We start from the raw sequence: 19,802 nt of genomic DNA, 5'->3' as shown, positions 1-19,802 counted from the left end.
TAAATATACCCTCATACACCCTGCCCGTGGGTGGGGAGGAGGGTAAGGGTGCCCGTGGGTGGGGAGGAGGGTGAGGATGGGTGCCACTGCAAAAAAAAAAATGATCGAGGTGCCAGCCGCGCCTAAGTGGGATGCGGGCATAGCATTACTACCTCCCTCCCTTGAGATCTGCCCCCCAGTGTCCCCCGTTAGCAGAGTGCACTGACACTAAGCTGGAGGGTGCTAGTGGGTAGGGAGGTTGTCAGTAGAGGGGGGGAATGCCCATGGGTAGGGAGGAGGGTGCCACTTTTAGGTTGGGGGTGGTTGCCTGGGCAGAGAAGAGGTGAAAAACTGATCAAGGCTCCAGCCGCGGTAATGAGGGATGCGGGAGCCCGGCTTCATTACTTCCTCCCTCCCTCCCTCTCTCTGAATATCCCCCTATGTATGTCTGTGTCCCCCCCTCCCTCCCTGTAGGCAGAGTGAGCGCAGCGGAGCGGGCAGTCGGGTCCTCTTACCGCTGATGCACGCGTACTGTCTCTGGCACTGGATCTCCATCTGCTTCCTGTGACGTCATAGTAAACAGGAAGCACATGGAGGTCTGATGCCAGACAGTACGCGTGCATCAGCGGTAAGAGGACCCGACTGCCCGCTCCGCTGCGCTCACTCTGCCTACAGGGAGGGAGGGGACACAGACATACATTAGGGGGCATTCAGAGAGGGAGAGAGGGAGGAAGTATTGAAGCCGGCTCCCGCATCCCTCATTACTGCGGCTGGAGCCTCGATCAGTTTTTCCGCCTCCATTATCTGCCCAGCCGGCCGGGATTCAAGAGGGGGGGCCCGGGATAGCGGGACAGCCCCCCCAAATCGGGAGAATCCCGACCAATCCGGGACGGTTGGGGGCTATGATGGTGACCCAGAACTCATTGGAGTGTGTAAGGGACTTACAATGGTTCCAGCGGTTCTGGAGGTGTGTTTAGCTTCTAAGGGTACAATGGTTAATTTGCATATTATCAGCAGTGATGCCCTGGGAGACATCTCAAGCTCACTCCAACCTGAATTATCGCAAATTCTTTCTGTTTTAAGAAAGCAAACTTTTGTGTTAGGATTAGAAAAAGTGGACAGAGCTAACACTAGCCAATTACATACCCGGGCAACGCCGGGCGACCAGCTAGTGGATAATAAACATGAGTAGCAAAGATAAGATTCATACTATCACAGTTGCAGGTTTAAGGCTGCTTTCACAGTGCGACGTTAAAGTTGCACGTTATAAAAAGGAATCACGCAGACTAACGCACAGCAATACAAAGTCTGTGCGACATTCACAGTACTCACGTTGCGTTGTGTGTAACGTGTAGCAATATTTAGAAAGTGCTGCATGCTGTGCGCTATCTGCGTTATTAGCTACGTTGGACTGTTTGCACATGCTCAGTAATGTTTTTGATTTTTTCAAAAATGTGACGCATGCGCCGTTTTCGTTCTATCCGTAAGCGACGAAAACGGCACATCAAGAGACGCAGAACGCAGTTCAATATAACGTCCAACTTCAAAACTAACATGCGTTGCGTTAGGGGCACGTTGTGCGACCTTAACGTCGCATCAAACGCAACGTCTTAGTGTGAAAGAGCCCTAAGACCACGCTCTGGGCTATATGCAATTCACTTTTTCTCTTGAGATTTTGAGAAGTGAAAAGTGCTGTCAAAAGTATTTTGAGCATTTGTTTGCTCGCTGGTGGTCTAAAAGGCATTTTATTTACAAGTTGTGGAAATATGGGAGAAAACTCAGGTGAAAAGTGAATTGCATATGGTGGCCCTCTGACTTTTAAAGGAAACACGAGGTGAAAATAAACTGATGAGACAAACAATTACAAGCTTTATGGAGATGAAGATTTCATTTTTCAGCACGACCTGGCACCTGCTCACAGTGCCAAAACCACTGGTAAATGGTTTGCTGACCATGGTATTACTGTGCTCAATTGACCTGCCAACTCTCCTGACCTGAACCCCATAGAGAATCTGTGGGATATTGTGAAGAGAAAGTTGAGAGATGCAAGACCCAACACTCTGGATGAGCTTAAGGCCGCTATCGAAGCATCCTGGGCAGGGGCGTAACAATAGACCCGCAGGGGGGCCCAAAAGCCACAGGGGGCCCCATCCTGAGGGACAGACAACTAATGGTGCAGAGAAAGAAAACTCTCTGCTCTCTGCGCAATTGTTCTAATGACTGCATCTGCTCAGCCACTGGTAAGGAATCATTCAAAGTTTTGCAGACAGTCCCTATTCAGTGTGTAGCAGGTTCTTCTGTACAGCGCCCAGCCCCTAACCTGGTGGGAGGGGGCCCCATCGAAAGTTTCGCAGGGGGCCCTGTGATTGCTAGTTACGACCCTGATCCTGGGCCTCCATAACACCTGAGCAGTGCCACAGGCTGATTGCCTCCATGCCACGCCGCATTGAAGCAGTCATTTCTGCAAAAGGATTCCCGACCAAGTATTGAGTGCATAACTGAACATAATTATTTTAAGGTTGACTTTTTTTGTTTTAAAAACACTTTTCTTTTATTGGTCGGATAAAATATGCTAATTTTTTGAGATAGGAATTTTGGGTTTTCATGAGCTGTATGCCAAAATCATCAATATTAAAACAATAAAAGGCTTGAACTACTTCAGTTGTGTGTAATGAATCTAAAATATATGAAAGTCTAATGTTTATCAGTACATTACCGAAAATAATGAACTTTATCACAATATGCTAATTTTTTGAGAAGATCCTGTATATTTATTCTCCTTCTCCAAAAAAACAACTTTTTTTTAGATATCTCTCTTTTATTTTATTTTTTAAATCTACTTTTTAAGCTTTTACTGTTTCATTGTCTCTGCTCAAAGACACATTCATTGAATTTTGCCAGAGCTAAAAATCTATGAACTATTGACCCTTTTTATCTCTTTCCTGCTCTCAGAAGCCATTTTCTGCCAGGAAATTGTTTTACGGCTGTAATTCCTTATCAGTGAGTGTTCCCACTATAGTCCGAACCCGGTCCCGACCCTGACAGAAACTCACTTGCCCTCACAGAAAGTCATTTGCATACTTGATTTTTAACTCTTTCAGGCAGAGAAAGAAAAAAGGAACACACCATAGTGTGCCTGGCACTGTACATACCCATGTCTATCTCATCATGTCACATGTCACCTCGGGTATCCTTTAAAGAGAAACTGTTGTGAAAATCGTAAAATTTAAAACACATACAAATAAGAAGTACATTTCTTCCAGAGTAAAATGAGCCATAAATTACTTTTCTCCTATGTTGTTGGCATTTACAGTAAGTAGTAGAAATCTGACATTACCGACAGGTTTTGGGTTAGTCCATCTCTCCATAGGGGACTCTCAACATGGCCTTTATTCTTTATAAAGACATTCCCTGAAAAAGATTTATACAATGATGCTGGCCAGCCTCCCTGCTCACTGTACACTATTTTGGCAGGACAGAGCAATTGCCATTCACTAAGTGCTAGAAAACCCTGAGAACCCCTCAATGAGAAGATGGGCTAGTCCAAGTCTACTTCTTATTTGTAAGTGACAGGAATTTTGCCACAGTTCCTCTTTAAAGAGACTCCGTAACAAAAATTGCATCCTGTTTTTTATCATCCTACAAGTTCCAAAAGCTATTCTAATGTGTTCTGGCTTACTGCAGCACGTTCTACTATCACCATCTCTGTAATAAATCAACTTATCTCTCTCTTGTCAGACTTGTCAGCCTGTGTCTGGAAGGCTGCCAAGTTCTTCAGTGTTGTGGTTCTGTGATGCATCTCCCCCCTCCAGGCCCCTCTCTGCACACTGCCTGTGTATTATTTAGATTAGTGCAGCTTCTCTCTGCTCTATTATCTTTTACAAGCTGGATAAATCGTCCTCTGAGCTGGCTGGGCTTTCACATACTGAAGAATTACATACAGGCACAGCTGTCTGCACTCTGCAGGAAGAAACAGCCTGACACTTCAGTGGAAGATAGCTGCAGGGGGAAAGAAACACACAAATGATCTCTTGAGATTCAAAAGGAAGGGTGTATACAGCCTGCTTGTGTATGGATGTATTTTCTATGTGTGGACATGCTGTACATCAACCTACTTCCTGTTTTGGTGGCCATTTTGTTGTGACAGAGGGTAATAGGAGATGTCCCCTAACGCACTGGTATGTTTACTTTTGTGCGATTTTAACAATACAGATTCTCTTTAAGCTTTAAAACAAAGCAGAAATAATGACCCTTTGATCTTTACTGCAGTAAAACCTGTTCTCAAGGTCTCTGTTTCTTGGCTGTTTAACTGCTTCAGAAAACAGGACTGGATTCCACACAAGTTGGGCTGGAGAGCTCAGAGAATCTCTTTTGCATAGATAACAACTGAAGCTTTTTAACTCCTTCCTGCACTGGAAAACAATATGAGACTCTTTTCTTTGCTACTAATGTTATATTTATTAGCTGTACTACACATACAATTTATAGGAGTTCATTCACTATAACCTCCTTAGCGGTAATCCCGTGCTGGACATGGGGTAACCCGCCGCGGAGGATTCCTCAGGCCCTGCTGGGCCGATTTGCATAATTTTTTTTTTCAAACACGCAGCTAACACTTTGCTAGTTGCGTGTTTGGTCCGATCGCTGCCACCCGCACCGATGCGCCGCTACCCGCCGCGATATAGGGCCCCCCGCATACCCCTTGCGCAGCCTGGCCAATCGCCGCCAGGCTGCGCTATGGGGTGGATCGGGACTCCCTGTGACGTCACCACGTCGATGACGTCACTCCGTTCGTCGACATGGTGACGGGGGAAGCCCTCAAGGAAATCCCGTTCAGAACGGGATTTCCTTATGGGCAAGCGGCGCCGGCGTCGATCGGAAGATACGGGGGGACGCCGCAGGGAAGGGGGAAGCATGTTGCTAGCGCTAGGCTAGCTAGTAGCTACATGCTAAAAAAAAAAAAAGGTGAAAAAACCCCTCACACACTATAAGTTAACCTCCCTGGCGGTATGAATCCCGTGGCTGCGCGGCCGCGGGAATCATACCGCCAGGGATGTTAACTTATAGTGTGCCTTATCAGAGTTAACACACCTTATCGGAGTAGCATAGCCACAAGCAGCTGTCACTTGACAGGAAACTTGACAGGCAGCCTTTTGGGTCAATCAAAGTGTGGGGATAATGTCCTTTAAAGTGATTGGACCCGCAGGGGCTCAGGGCAGGACGAGTGGAGCTCTCGTCATTGCCAATCTCAGGCATAAGTTCGTAGCGCTCGCTATGCTACTCTGATAAGGTGTGTTAACTCTGATAAGACATGCTAACTCTGATAAGGCATTTTGACTCTGATAAGGCGTGTTAACTCTGATACAACACACTATTTGCTATAGTAAATCAACCCTATTGTCTCATACGTTTATCTTTGCTTCAGCTTTGCTTTAAATGAACATGAGAAAGTTTTATTTACAAGAACCGGATGAATCTGGACTAGAATTGGATTTCTCGGAGGATTCCGGATAGCCGTATGTAATGCTCTTAGTGCAGAACCTGGCAGTGATCAGTCAAATAGACAGAGGGTAGAGACGCATTAATATTTGATTCAGCTTTGTAGTCTAAAGTCTGCTTTCTTCTTCCGTAAAAGTGCTTGTGGCCATTTAGTAGCCCGCAACGGCTCTTCCTTAAAAGCTGACTTGTTATCGCGGTTTTTAGTTAAAGGGCCAATAAATAGGATAAAGATTCTTTTTGTAAGAGGAATATGTAGCACTTCAGATAATTGACCTTTTTTCTCCATTAATTATATTGCCGACGTCAAGAAATTATTCTTTGTGAAAGTAAATGTTAGGCCAAGTGAGGCTACCTGGAGTGGTCTCCATGGACAGGAAGTCAGCTGTTGAAAAGCATTATGGGCAGAGGAAAGCCTCAAGTACAAGCTCCACCCTCCGAGATAAATATATACTGTATATGTTTAAATCATATAGTTTAATATTTTTATTTACTGTGCTTATAAAGCGACAACATATTATGCAACCCTGGACATTAAATACATACAATGGTACCAGGGCCACCAACAGAATTTTCAGGGCCCCATACTGGGGGAAGCCACAATGCATTTTGCCGGGTGTAGTCCTCCCCCCTACACTGCCACACGTCCTCCAGTCATGCGGCAGGGGTAGAGGGGACATACAGCAGCTGGTAGCAATGGTGTTTCACCGCACAGCTCCTGTGGCTGCAAGAGGCCACGCGGCAGGAGTAATTGACAGCTGGGGCCCATGTGGCACTGCCACTGTTGTTCGGGCCCCAGACTGTCCTGGAGCCCCGTACAGCAGTACCTCCTGTACTGCCCTGAAGGCAGCCCTGAATGGTACAAAGGATGGCAGCAGTGACGTAACAAGGTTGAGAAGTTGTATGACACAGGACAGGCCCAGATTTACATCACAGGAGCTTATAGGCACAGATGTCCTGGGACTTCACCCTCAAGGAACCTACAAACTCCCATCAAACTGCACTGCAAGTGTGCTGGCTGTCTCAGGTGTCACTTCTCCCTTACTTTCCATGCCCTCATGCAGCTACAGGTGCCCCTTAGCATTAGGTAACTAGAGTTGGGCCGAACCTCCGATTTTAGGTTCGCGAACCGGGTTCGCGAACTTCCGCGGAAGGTTCGGTTCGCGTTAAAGTTCGCGAACCGCAATAGACTTCAATGGGGATGCGAACTTTGAAAAAAAAAATTATGCTGGCCACAAAAGTGATGGAAAAGATGTTTCAAGGGGTCTAACACCTGGAGGGGGGCATGGCGGAGTGGAATACACGCCAAAAGTCCCGGGGGAAAATCTGGATTTGACGCAAAGCAGCGTTTTAAGGGCAGAAATCACATTGAATGCTAAATGACAGGCCTAAAGTGCTTTAAAACATCTTGCATGTGTATACATCAATCAGGGAGTGTAATTAGAGTACTGCTTCACACTGACACACCAAACTCACCGTGTAACGCACCGCAAACAGCTGTTTGTGTAGTGACGGCAGTGGCGGGTTCACTGAACAGGAATACAGTGGTGGGTTCACAGAACAGGTATGCAGTGGCGGGTTCACTGAACAGGTATACAGTGGCGGGTTCACTGAACAGAACAGGTATACAGTGGCGGGTTCACTGAACAGAACAGGTATACAGTGGCGGGTTCACAGAACAGGTATGCAGTGGTGGGTTCACTGAACAGGTATGCAGTGGTGGGTTCACTGAACAGGTATGCAGTGGTGGGTTCACAGAACAGGTATGCAGTGGTGGGTTCACAGAACAGGTATGCAGTGGTGAGTTCACAGTACAGGTATGCAGTGGTGGGTTCACTGAACAGGTATGCAGTGGTGGGTTCACAGAACAGGTATGCAGTGGTGGGTTCACAGAACAGGTATGCAGTGGTGGGTTCACAGTACAGGTATGCAGTGGTGGGTTCACAGAACAGGTATGCAGTGGTGGGTTCACAGAACAGGTATGCAGTGGCGGGTTCACAGAACAGGTATGCAGTGGTGGGTTCACAGAACAGGTATGCAGTGGTGGGTTCACAGAACAGGTATGCAGTGGCAGGTTCACTGAACAGAACAGGTATGCAGCCAGGAACAAGCTAAGCCTAACTAATCTTTCCCTATGAGAGAAAGTCTGCAGCAGCTCGCCCTACTCTCACTAACGCAGGCACACAAGTGAGCGTAATGGCCGCCGCTGCATGCCTTTTATAAGGGGGGGAGTGGCTCCAGGGGCTAGTGTAGCCTAATTGGCTACACTGGGCCTGCTGACTGTGATGTAGAGGGTCAAAGTTGATCCTCATGGTGCATTATGGGGCGAACCGAACTTCCGCAAAAGTTCGCCTGCGGGACGCGAACGCGAACCACTGAAGTTCGCATGGAACCGTTCGCAGGCGAACCGTTCGGCCCAACTCTATAGGTAACCAGAGGTACCCTCAGTATTCAGTTACTAGAGGTGCTTCCGACTAAAGGAAGATCTCATCAGTGGCTCTCATTTTCACTCTCATCAGGACTCTGCATAGGTAAGGCAGGTGGGAGGCACTAGGAGAGGGGAATGAGCCTCCTTTCCATCATCAGGCGCCTGTAGGCAAGTGCCTACAGTGCCTTATGTTAAATCCGGTCCTGACATAGGACAACGTTATACAAGGCAAACAGGGTACAAAATCCATGATCAAGCGAATTTTGGCTGGTTAGGTAGGTCCAATAATTCCCCTGCTTTACTCATTTGTACATTATTCTGGCAGTTGGATGGAGCATTTCAGTAAGTGTTTTTGAAAATAAAGAAATGCCTGAGAAACCCCATGTAGGCATGGACTAGTCCAAAACCTGTCAGATATTTATTGCTTACTGTAAGCAACAGCAACATAGCAGAATTTATAGGGCATTTTTAATCTGGGAGAAATGCGCTTCTTATAAAGTATGTTTACTCATGAATTTTACATATTGCGTGGGTCTATAAATCAAGAAACTGACAATTTTATCCTACACCATTCAATTTACCCCAAAAAATTAGACAGAAAAATCTGCCACTAATAGTAGACTTTTATCAAAAAATGGGAAACTCCATTCCAAAGAAAAAAGGAGGAAGTATCGGAATCACAGGAAACGCGCTGTGGAGCACAAGTGGGTGAACACCCCCTGATCCTGTCTGCAGGTCCAGTGCTAAATGGTGCTGAAGTGTGGTGTTCAGGTCAATTCTGAACAATGGCCACAATTCACTAAGCTTATCTCCTGGCTTTAATAATGATCCTGTGCTGCTTTTACTGTTATCACCATGGTGATAAATCATTTAGTATTCACTAAGCAATTTACCTCACGCTTGCCTTATAATAAGGATTCTGTCCTTAAGTTAAGGAGTGATTTCTAAAATTAAGGTTTCTAGCCTTAAGATAACGACAGAATTCTAAATGTAAGACAGGTTTTTAATTCACAGAGAGGAATTCAAATGATGATGTTAACAACAACTGTAAAGTGTGTGAGGATTTATCACCTGGCTCGAGCAGTCGTTAAGTGGATTGTTACTACAGACTGCAATGTAAAATGGAGGATTCTGAGCTGTCTGTTTCATTTTTAGTATTTTATGCAAAAGCGGACTCTCTATAGAAATAGAGAGAAATGCACAGCAGGCACACAGTGAGGAAGGAAGAGAGAGACATCTAACTTATGTTTACACACACACACACACACACGCACACGCACACGCACACACACACACACACGCACGCACGCACGCACACACAAACACAGCCACACAATGCCATACACAAGCACAGCCACACAGAGAGACAGCCACTCTCTTTTTCTCTCCTTCCCTGGCTGCCATACACAGCACCTGCAGGCTAGCAGTAATCATGCTGGTAGTGGAAACAGCAGGAAGGGCGGAGCTACATCCTGTCTGCATGTGTTCCTCCCCTTCCTACCTACTGTATGTAAGAATAACTACATGCACTGACCTAGTCCTATCACCATCACAGTTTGTCTCTCACCACAGCCGCCCATTTATCTCCTTTGAAAACCTTACCTTCAAGACCCGACTAATCACACACTGCCTAATATATCCTGCCCATTGACAGATGACATGTTCTTCATACAAATTGTCAGTGGTTTTATTGTTGTGACTGGCTGGTGTGTGTCACAGTTTTTTTTTATGGCATTTCACTTTAAAGCATAGCTGAAGTGACATGTGACATGATGAGATAAACATAAAGGCAAGTAGTACTAGCCCTACTAAGAAATTATCTGAAGTCCCGTTCTGTTTTCCAGTACAGCAAGAGTTAAAAAACTTGAGTTGTTATCTATGCATAAGAGCTTGTTGAACAGCTACTCAAAATCAGTCCATTTCCTGAAAAGTAAATAAAGTGGACCTGGACTCAGAACTTCTTCTCTTCTATTAAATATTAGCAACAGCATAATAACCTTTAAAAAAAAATCTTTGTTACAGCTGATACAAATCCTGAAATAAATCTGCGATGTGTCTACTTCCTGCTTTCATGGAAGCAGACATAGGGTAAAAATCCTTTGTTTACAAATTAGCTACTCTGCTGAGGCAGCTAGCTGACACAGCTGAGAGATCAAATTACAGTTCTGATTGGTCACAGATGAGGGGGAATCAGACAGGCTAAACTCTCTAAATACACACAGGGTGCATTTCTCTATGTTTTCCCTCTGTCCTGTGCAAGAGTTCAGGTCCACTTTAAAGGCTGATGTCTGTCAGGAAGAGAGGAGAGAAAATAAGGTTTTTTTTTTTTTTTTTTTATTACTCTGTCACAATAGTTTTTATTGAAAAAATTTCAGCATACAAGTTATGTAAGTATCTAATGGCATAGTGTGCAATATGTGTAGAACAAATAACAAATAAACAATATATAAAAAATTTTTCCCACATTAACATATACATTTTCACTATAAAAATAAACTCGGTCGTATAGCTAGCTTATTATTAAGTTAAATATCACTTTGAAATAAAGTTGCAGCTTATAATCATGGTGTAGAATAAAAAGAAACACTTAATAATACTGTGTGGATTGTAAATCCGCTTAAATCTGCAGTAATCTGCATAAAGGTACAGAATCCGCATCCAGATGCGTAAATTCAATGCTACCCTGCTGAATTCCGCGTTAGAATTTAAAAAGCTTCAAAATCGTGCAAAAACGCGCAAAGAGACGCGCGGAAGACGCCAATCGGTGCGAAAACGCGCTATAAACGCGTTCAACGCACCCAGGCATGTGACCTATCTGTAAATGTGGAAAAGCACCAATATTCATATAAAGATGATGGGAAATTTCACTAAGATATAAAAACTATGATAACAAGTAGCAAATAAACAATATATAAAAAAGTTTCCCACATTAACATATAAATTTTCATTATAAAAATAAAACTCAGTCATATAACTAGCTTCTTAGAGTTCTGGAACTCTGAGGTGTCCTCCCTCCCTCCTTCTCTCTCCTCTTCCTCATGGTCCTTCTATTACCTTCTATCACCTTTATTACCTCTCATTACCTTTTTTCACCTCTATTACTTTTACTACAGTTATTACTTCCTCTACCCCTTGCATTGGAGACAACAGATACAAATTCAGGTTTGCTGGCGATTCCCCCCCCCCCCCCCCCCCCCCCTTCCCCCTGGAGAGAAGCTCTTCTTACGCACATGACCTATTGGAACTTACTAAAGGTAGAGTTGAACTTACACCATTAAACACTAATTTGGATAGTATGGAAAGCATAGTAGTTTAGTTATTAGTTTAGTTAGTTGTTTAGTTTTGTTTTGTTTATTTTAGTTTAGTACAATATCATTAATCTACAATCTGCTAATTTTCAGACATTTATTCTGAAATTGTGCTTATTTCTTATCTGGAGTTAATTTACTGCATCTTATTATAGTTATCCTCAGTCAAGCGTTTATTCTGGAGACTGTGGGCTAAGATTCGCAGGCTCCACTCCCTGGAATCTCAGTAGGGGGTTAACTCCCCCATTTTCCAGGTTGAGAGGATCCTTATTTCTCATTAATTTAATTCCATACTCTCTCAATATATCTTAGAAATGTACACTTTGAAATTCAAACACACATTATCAAGAATTTACTCCAGAGGTTGCAACTGTGTCAATATTATTTGACACAGATTTATTTCTAGTAAGTAAGTAAGCACAATTCATATCATATCAAGTTGAAGATGGTTTAAACATTCTATACACAGCATTTTAATAAGTTGTTATAATTTTGTAATTTTCATAGTTTCTATATTTTAGTGAAATTTCCCATCATTTTTATGTGAATATTGGTGCTTTTCCACATTTATAGATAGGTCACACGCCTGGGTGCGTTGAACGCATTTCTAGCACGTTTTCGCACCTGTTGGCGTTTTTCACGCGTTTGTGCGTTTGCGCGTTTTTCGCGCGTTTTCTGCGCGTTTGCGTGTTTTTTGCACGTCCTGCGCGTTTGCGCGTTTCTGCGCGTTTGCGCGTTTTTGCGCATTTTGCACGATTTTGAGGCTCTTTAAATTCTAACGCGGAATTCCGCATGGTAGCATTGCATTTACGCATCGGGATGCGGATTCTGCACCTTTATGCGGATTTTATGCAGACTTAAGCGGATTTACAATCTATAGAGTACTATTGAGTGTCTCTTTTTTATTCTACACCATCTCAAAGTTACATTTAACTTAATAAGAAAATAAGGTTTTACTGCAGGAAAGTTCAAGGGATCATTACTGCTGCTTCTTTTACAGCTTAGAAGGCAGAGTGTGGATTCTAAACAGCAGCTGCGACAGTCTGATGAAATCTTAAAGTGGATCCGAGATAAACTTTAAGGGCTCGTTCCCACTGTTGCGACGCGATTTTGGCCGCATTCCGACGCTTGTAAAAACGCATGCGGATGCGTTTCCGCATGCATTTTTACCCGCGATTTCGCATGCGACATGCGAAATTAACCATGACACTGCCAGGGCTAAATAAAATTGAAAAAGGTGCGAAATCGCATGCGAAATCGCGGGTAAAAACGCATGTAACAAACGCATGCGTTTTTACTATTAAATACATTAGCGGCGATTCGCACGGATTCCCGACGCAGGCGAAATCGTTGGCTCTTTTGTGCGTTTTTTTACCGCTGAAAAAAACGCACCTCAACAACGCTACAGTGGAAACAGGCCCATCCACTTGCATTACATGTGCGGATCTGCATGCGTTGGACGCATGCAGATTCGCGATAGTGGGAACGAGCCCTTACTCATTGCATAATTGTGTTCCTTACATATAGTTTATAGGGCATTCCTCAAGCCAAATACTTTTTTATTTTAGTACTCAAATTCCCTATAAACTAAACAAGCCTCGTCCACAGCTTTTTCAGAGTGCCTTGGCACTGTAGCAAGGGATTATGGGAGCTCAGTCTGGGCAGGAGGAGGAGGAGGTTACTAGCCAGAGATTTCAGAGGCAGAGGGGAGGAGGGAGGAGAGGGGAGTGAATTTGTTACAGGCTGAGGGCTGGAGATGCTATCAACTTGCCTGTGTGTAATGTGACAAACATAACATGGCTGCCCTCATTGTATCACAGGAATAAATAATCGTAAACTGTTGAAGCTGTTTGCAGCTAGATTTGCTGTGTAAACCATCTAAGCTTTAGATAAGATATATAGACAAGTTACTTGTTATAGTTAGTTTTTCATCTCGGATCCGCTTTAAAAAGAAAAGCTATAAAAATCCTTCTATTTATCATGCGTACTACACATCCAGTTCATTATCTCATAAGTTTATTTTCACTTCAGGTTCACTTTAAATGAAGGCGTTCGCCTGAGTAGGCACGGTCATGTCTGAACCCGAAAATGGTACCTTTTATTACCGGGAGGGAGATTGATTAGCCCGCATCCCACAAGAGAATTTTGTAGTTTATGACGTCTTCAGCATCCAATCTGTGCTGCTCAGTGAGCGATGAGAGGCTATTCTGGGCTCAGTGACCGTTTTCTGCGCACCGCTGTTACACGCCACAGCGATCAGTGGGGAGCTTGCCTGTCATACATATTTATCAGCCAGGTGCCCCAGATTCCGGAGAAATAATGCCCGCTTGTTTGTACTCGCTGCCGGAACATTGTGCTGACAGAGGCACTTTGGAGAAGGTGGAACAGTCGCCGTGTTGGGAGTGGATGGAGAAGAGTTCAGGGAAAACATTGTAAGCAGGTGTAGGAGATATTAATGATTAGTGATCAGTTATAGAGCAGGTGTAGTCTCATTATACAGAGCCTCTGACCGCTCCCCCACCTGCTCAGCCCCTGCAGGCATACATCCAAGCTAAAGATTTATCTTCCTAATGAAGGAGCGGGGATGGGGAGCTGTAGTAAAACTTTCTTTTTAGAAAACTCAGGTTTCCAGGAAGCTAGCATAGAGCCAAAATGCAAGCTCTCTCTCTCTCTCTCTCCCGTGCATCTCTACAAGTATGAAAATTAAAATTTACATGGAGTTGTGGAGACTTATGGAAACCAAAAGCCAAGGTAAGTATATTTGGGAAATCAGGGGCGTAACAATAGACCCTGCAAAGGATGCAGCCGCAGGGGGGCACAGAAGCTACAGGGGGGCCCCGTCCAGAGACACAGACAACTAAGGACAAGGAGAGAAAAAACTTTCTGCTCTCTGCACAATTGTTCGAATGACAGTATCTGCTCAGCCACTGATAAGGAATCATGCAAAGTTTTGTAGACTGTCCCTATTCAGTGTGCAGGGGCAGGGGGCCCCTTCCAAAGTTTTGCAGGGGGACCCAGTGGTTTCTAGTTACGCCCCTGTGGGCAATCCATTCATTTCATGGAATCAGCTAGAAATCAGTGCCACAAACAATTCCTGATCGACTGATTTCTGGATGAAATCAGTCGATTTGGTTGATTGCGCAAGATGGGAGATTTTGGTCCATCGGCAGCAGGTCGGGAGCGTATTGCTATCAGTGTTCGACTGACGAAGCTACTCTCACCTGTCCATGGTGCGGTTCCGGTCTCATCTCCCCACTGGCTGTTTTTCCCTCTCTGCACTCCCCAAGTCCTGAGCGCTGTCCCAAATACTAGAGGCCTCTAGTGGTCACTTAACCTCCATGGCGTTAATCCCAAACCAGGCTCGTGATGGAAAGAAGAGGAGCGGTAATCCAGAGTCTGGGTCAGGGTAGCCGCCAGGAGGTAAGTGCAGACAGCACAGCGGAGCAGCATTTGTAACACTCCCCCAACCCCCTCCCTCCCCAATCTGGACACTCACTGTCTGTCCTCTTCTGGCCCTTGGAGGCTCTCGATCCCGCATTTGTCACATGATGACAGACGGCAATACTGCAATAGGGGTAGAGCGCAACCCGTTGGGCAGGAGGAAGAATTGCAGCACTGGAACCTGTGCAGGTGAGTAATGTACAGGGCCATGGTGTCAGTGGGCTCTCCATTACTCACAGACCTCATAAGAGAGAGAGAGAGGGGGGGGGGGGGGGTGCGCACTGTACCCATGTGGCACATTTCACATGTAGGCAGTGACCAATGACGTCACTTACGCATATGAAGTTCTCCACGTCCGTGGTCACTGTACGCCCTCGCTCTTTGATCACTGCTGATCTGAGGTCTCAGTGATGGGGGGAACACCGGGGCAGGCATGGTGGTGCAGCATGAGGGCAGGCATGGTGGCACAGCATGTGGGCAGGCATTGTGGTTTAGCATGAGGGCAGGCATGGTGGCACAGCACGTGGGCAGGCATGGTGGTTTAGCATGAGGGCAGGCATGGTGGCACAGCACGTGGGCAGGCATGGTGGTTTAGCATGAGGGCAGGCATGGTGGCACAGCACGTGGGCAGGCATGGTGGTTTAGCATGAGGGCAGGCATGGTTGCACAGCACGTGGGCAGGCATGGTGGTTTAGCATGAGGGCAGGCATGGTTGCACAGCACGTGGGCAGGCATGGTGGTTTAGCATGAGGGCAGGCATGGTTGCACAGCACGTGGGCAGGCATGGTGGTTTAGCATGAGGGCAGGCATGGTTGCACAGCACGGGGGCAGGCGTGGTGGTGCAGCTTAAGGGCAGGCATGGTGGCGCTGCATGAGGGCAGGCAAGGCGCATGCAAGCCATGCCTGCACCCCTCTTGATACGCCACTGCAGGTCGAGGACAATCTGGAAAGCCGTTGGAGCATCCAAAGGCTTTCCACTACTTAGGGAAGCATTTAACTTAACAACTATTTTTCACCTACTAGGTATGCTATAAAAAAATAATTTGGCAACTTTATTTGTCAAACACAAATTATGCGAGAGCAAATTAAACAAAGCAAGAGTAGCACTTCTGGCAAAGCATATCGCCGTGTGCTGAAGGTGTCTGATAAATATTTTAGATGTGTTAATGCACGGAATAGAATGGCAATCCTTTCTCTGCCGGTAATAGCCTAGTAAGTATGTTTCAGGGCTGGGCCTCACACCATAATTCCCCTGTGTCTTCTTTCTTTTCTCTCCTCCAGGGTGAATCATCCCAACATCCTGCAGCTGATCGATACCTTTGAAACCAAGAAAGAATTTTACATCATCCAAGAATTGTGAGTTGCTACCGAGAATACCACGTGCGTGTTGTGTGTATATTTATGTACTTAAAGTGGTAGGGAACTCAGCATTTCCTCTTACAGCATAAAATCTACTACCACAAAAAATTGTAGCAGAACAGCATTCAAGCAGTTAAACACAGCACTTTGTTTTTCAGTGGAAAGCCCCCTCAAAGAGAGTCTGAAGCCTACAGAAATACCTGTTTTTACTTGACAGTCCTCTTTAGTAGAGATGGCCCGAACGGTTCGCCTGCGAACAGTTCCAGGAGAACTTCCGGTGGTTCGCGTTCGCCAGCTAAGGCGAACTTTTGCGGAAGTTTGATTCGCCCCCATAGTGCGCCATTAGGGTCAACTTTGACCCTCGACATCAAAGTCAGCAGGCACATTGTAGCCAATTAGGCTACACTCTCTCCTGGAGCCCCTCCCCCTCCCTTATAAAAGGCAGGCAGCCCCAGGCTTTACACTCACTTGTGTGACTGCATTACTTCGTGAAGGGACTGCTGCTGGCAGACTTTCATAGGGAAAGATTAGTTAGGCTCTTGTAGGCTTGTTAGCTTGGACCTGGCTGTTTGTTATTGCTAAAATAGCACCCCTCAACAGCTCTTTTGAGAGCTAATGTTCTCCTGATGTGGTTTTTTTTTTTGTGTTGCCCACTGACACTGCATTATACAGCCCTATCTGTTGCAGCTGGACCTTGGTAATTTCTATTACTGTGCCAGCCAGGCCCTGCCTAACTACTGTTTCTATACTGGGACACCTACCTATGCCTACCTAACTACTGGGGCACCTACTTACCTATACGGGGACACCTACCTACCTACCTATACTAGGGCACCTACCTACCTATACTGGGTCTCCTACCTATGCCTAGCTAACTACTGGGGCACCTACCTATGCCTATCTACCTATACTGGAACACCTACCTATGCCTACCTACCTATACTGGGACTCCTACCTATGCCTAGCTAACTACTGGGGCACCTACCTATGCCTACCTACCTATACTGGGAGGCCTACCTACCTTGCTGGGACTCCTACCTATGCCTAGCTAACTACTGGGGCACCTACCTATGCCTAGCTAACTACTGGGGCACCTACCTATGCCTACCTACCTATACTGGGACTCCTACCTATGCCTAGCTAACTACTGGGGCACCTACCTATGCCTACCTACCTATACTGGGACCAGGGCCGGATTTGTACTTTTTACTGCCCAAGGCCAACTATACCGTCTGTATGGTTGTTATCTCTGTGTGTCCCAATGAGAATTCTACGTACTTTCCATCATTGGATGTCACAGATAATAACCATTTCAGTAATACGCGTATAGATTATAAGTTATGTTTTCCTTAAGAGCTTTTATGTTATGTTTGCCAGCTCGTTACTAATGATAGACCCATTGTGTCTCCATGTGAGTTAGGCTAATGTGTACCTGCAGGATAGAGCTTACTGGACTTGCAGGGATGACACAAGTACAGGACAGAGAGTTCAAAGGTTTAAGCTGTCCTTGTAGATAGGGATGGCTGTATAGAACAGCTTTACTGCCCCTCACCTATCCGCCGCTAAATTTCTGGTGCCCTAGGCCATGGCCTATGTGGCCTTGCCAGAAATCCGGCCCTGACTGGGACACCTACCTATGCCTACCTACCTATACTGGGACTCCTACCTATGCCTAGCTAACTACTGGGGCACCTACCTATGCCTACCTACCTTTACTAGGGCACCTACCTATGCCTACCTACCTATACTGGGACTCCTATCTATGCCTAGCTAACTACTGGGGCACCTACCTATGCCTATCTACCTATACTGGGACTCCTACCTATTGCTAGCTACCTATACTGGGACTCCTACCTATGCCTACCTACCTATACTGGGACTCCTACCTATGCCTAGCTAACTACTGCAAAGCTTGGTGTACAGAGGCGCCAGAGTAGAATAAAAACGTTTAAAAACCGTCTAAAAGAGGGGGATGTTCAGGTGGACCTACCTCCCTCAAAAATATAAAACTCAATTGAGTCACAATATATCAATACAAATTTTTTTTATTTCACTCCACTTAGTGCAACGCGTTTCGCAGGTGTGGTCCCGCTTCATCAGGCAAACAGGAGTATAACTCAATGGGTCTAAATGCAGAAGTGAGAACCTCTGCAGACCTCATTCAGCTACCACAGCCCGGCGACCATATGGGCTTGAAAACCGCTATCACCACGGTGCGCACCACTCCAGCACGGCCGTCACTACGCAAACAGCTGTTTGCGGTGCGTTACACAGTGAGTTTGGTGTGTCAGTGTGAAGCAGTACTCTAATTACACTCCCTGATTGATGTCTACCCATGCAAGATGTTTTAAAGCACTTTAGTCCTGCAATTTAACATTCAATGTGATTTCTGCCCTTAAAACGCTGCTTTGCGTCAAATCCAGATTTTTCCCCGGGACTTTTGGCGTCTATCCCACTCCGGCATGCCCCCCTCCAGGTCTTAGACCCCTTGAAACATCTTTTCCATCACTTTTGTGCCCAGCATAAATGTTTCTAGTTTTCAAAGTTTGCATCCCCATTGAAGTCTATTGCGGTTCGCGAAAGTTTGCGCGAACCGAACCTTTTGCGGAAGTTTGCGAACCCGGTTCGCAAACCGAAAATCGGAGGTTCGCGCCATCTCTACTCTTTGGCATGAATGCCTTAGCTGAAACGCCGCATCCCGCGGCCGAACGCTCAATTAATACCCCCATAATCCCTAGACAAAATTCCAGGACTTTCCAGGTTGTGGATTTTGCTGCCCAGGGGGAGGCAGAGCTTTGCGCTGTAGCTCTGCCTCCATTCGCGTCAATCTCCGCAGATCTCCGCCTCTGACCCACCCGGAGATCTGCGCAGATTGAGGCGAGTAGAGGCAGAGCTACTGCGCAAAGCTCTGCCTCTTCCAGGGAGGAGCCCCTAAATGTGCCCTGGGGATTTCAGGGGGTATTAATTGAGCGTTCAGCCGCAGGGATTCAGCGTTTCAGCTATGGCAATGATCAGTGCCAGAAAGTGACAAGGAAAAAGCTGATCGTCTGCCATGTGGTCTAACATTGCAATGAGGTACATAACTTTTTTTTGTCACTTCACATCGTAAGTCCTTAAAAAGGGATTTTAAATTTAAAAAAAAGTTTAATTTACCGTCGACTCGCCGAGTCGCCGGGCTGAAAGAGGGGCCCTGCAAGGGACTCGCTCATTGACGGGGCAGGCACATGGCGGCTGCAGGGGGCTGGTAGAAGCCCCAGGTAAATTAAACTCGTTTTTGTTTTCGATTAAACTTTAAAGTGAACCTGAATTATTGCCCAAGGTAGAAGGAAAACAGAGAGAAATCTACCCTGTATGTATTTAGAGAGTTTAGCCTGTCTAATTCCCACTCATCTGTGACTAATCATAGATAAGTGTAATTCGATCTCTCAGCTTTGTCAGCTCAGAAATCTCAGAAACCTCAGCAGAGGAGCTAATTTGTAAACACAGGATGTTAACCCTATGTCTGCTTCCATGCAAGCAGGAAGTAGACACTCTGCAGATTTATTTATTTGTATCAGTTGTAACAAAGAAATGTTTTTCTTTAAAGGTTATTATGCTGTTGCTTACATTTTAGAGCAGAGAGGAAGTTCTGAGTTCAAGTCCACTTTAATGAAAATAACAGTTGGAATAAGAATTCAGTATAGCATGGTGTGCTGAGAAAAACTTTGTGGTTCCCCCATCCTGCAGGTGTCACCCCATGCATCTGCCTAGTTTGCCTGTGCCTAAAAACGGACACACACACACACACACAC

The 19,802-nt window shown here is 45.6% G+C and overlaps 1 protein-coding gene across 2 annotated transcripts in view; it reads left to right on the top strand.

The window, feature by feature from the left end:
• The window catches only part of LOC137527751 (caM kinase-like vesicle-associated protein), a 200,425-nt gene that overhangs the window by 128,317 nt on the left and 52,306 nt on the right, over positions 1–19,802 (top strand). For both annotated transcript variants that reach the window (XM_068248623.1, XM_068248622.1), the window contains exon 4: positions 15,934–16,008. In XM_068248623.1, coding sequence (XP_068104724.1) covers positions 15,934–16,008 — 75 coding nt within the window. The remainder of the gene's footprint in view (positions 1–15,933; positions 16,009–19,802) is intronic.

Source organism: Hyperolius riggenbachi, chromosome 8, assembly GCF_040937935.1.
Source record: "Hyperolius riggenbachi isolate aHypRig1 chromosome 8, aHypRig1.pri, whole genome shotgun sequence".
In the NCBI taxonomy this organism is placed as follows: domain Eukaryota; kingdom Metazoa; phylum Chordata; class Amphibia; order Anura; family Hyperoliidae; genus Hyperolius; species Hyperolius riggenbachi.
This window is presented reverse-complemented; position numbering and strand designations above follow the sequence as displayed.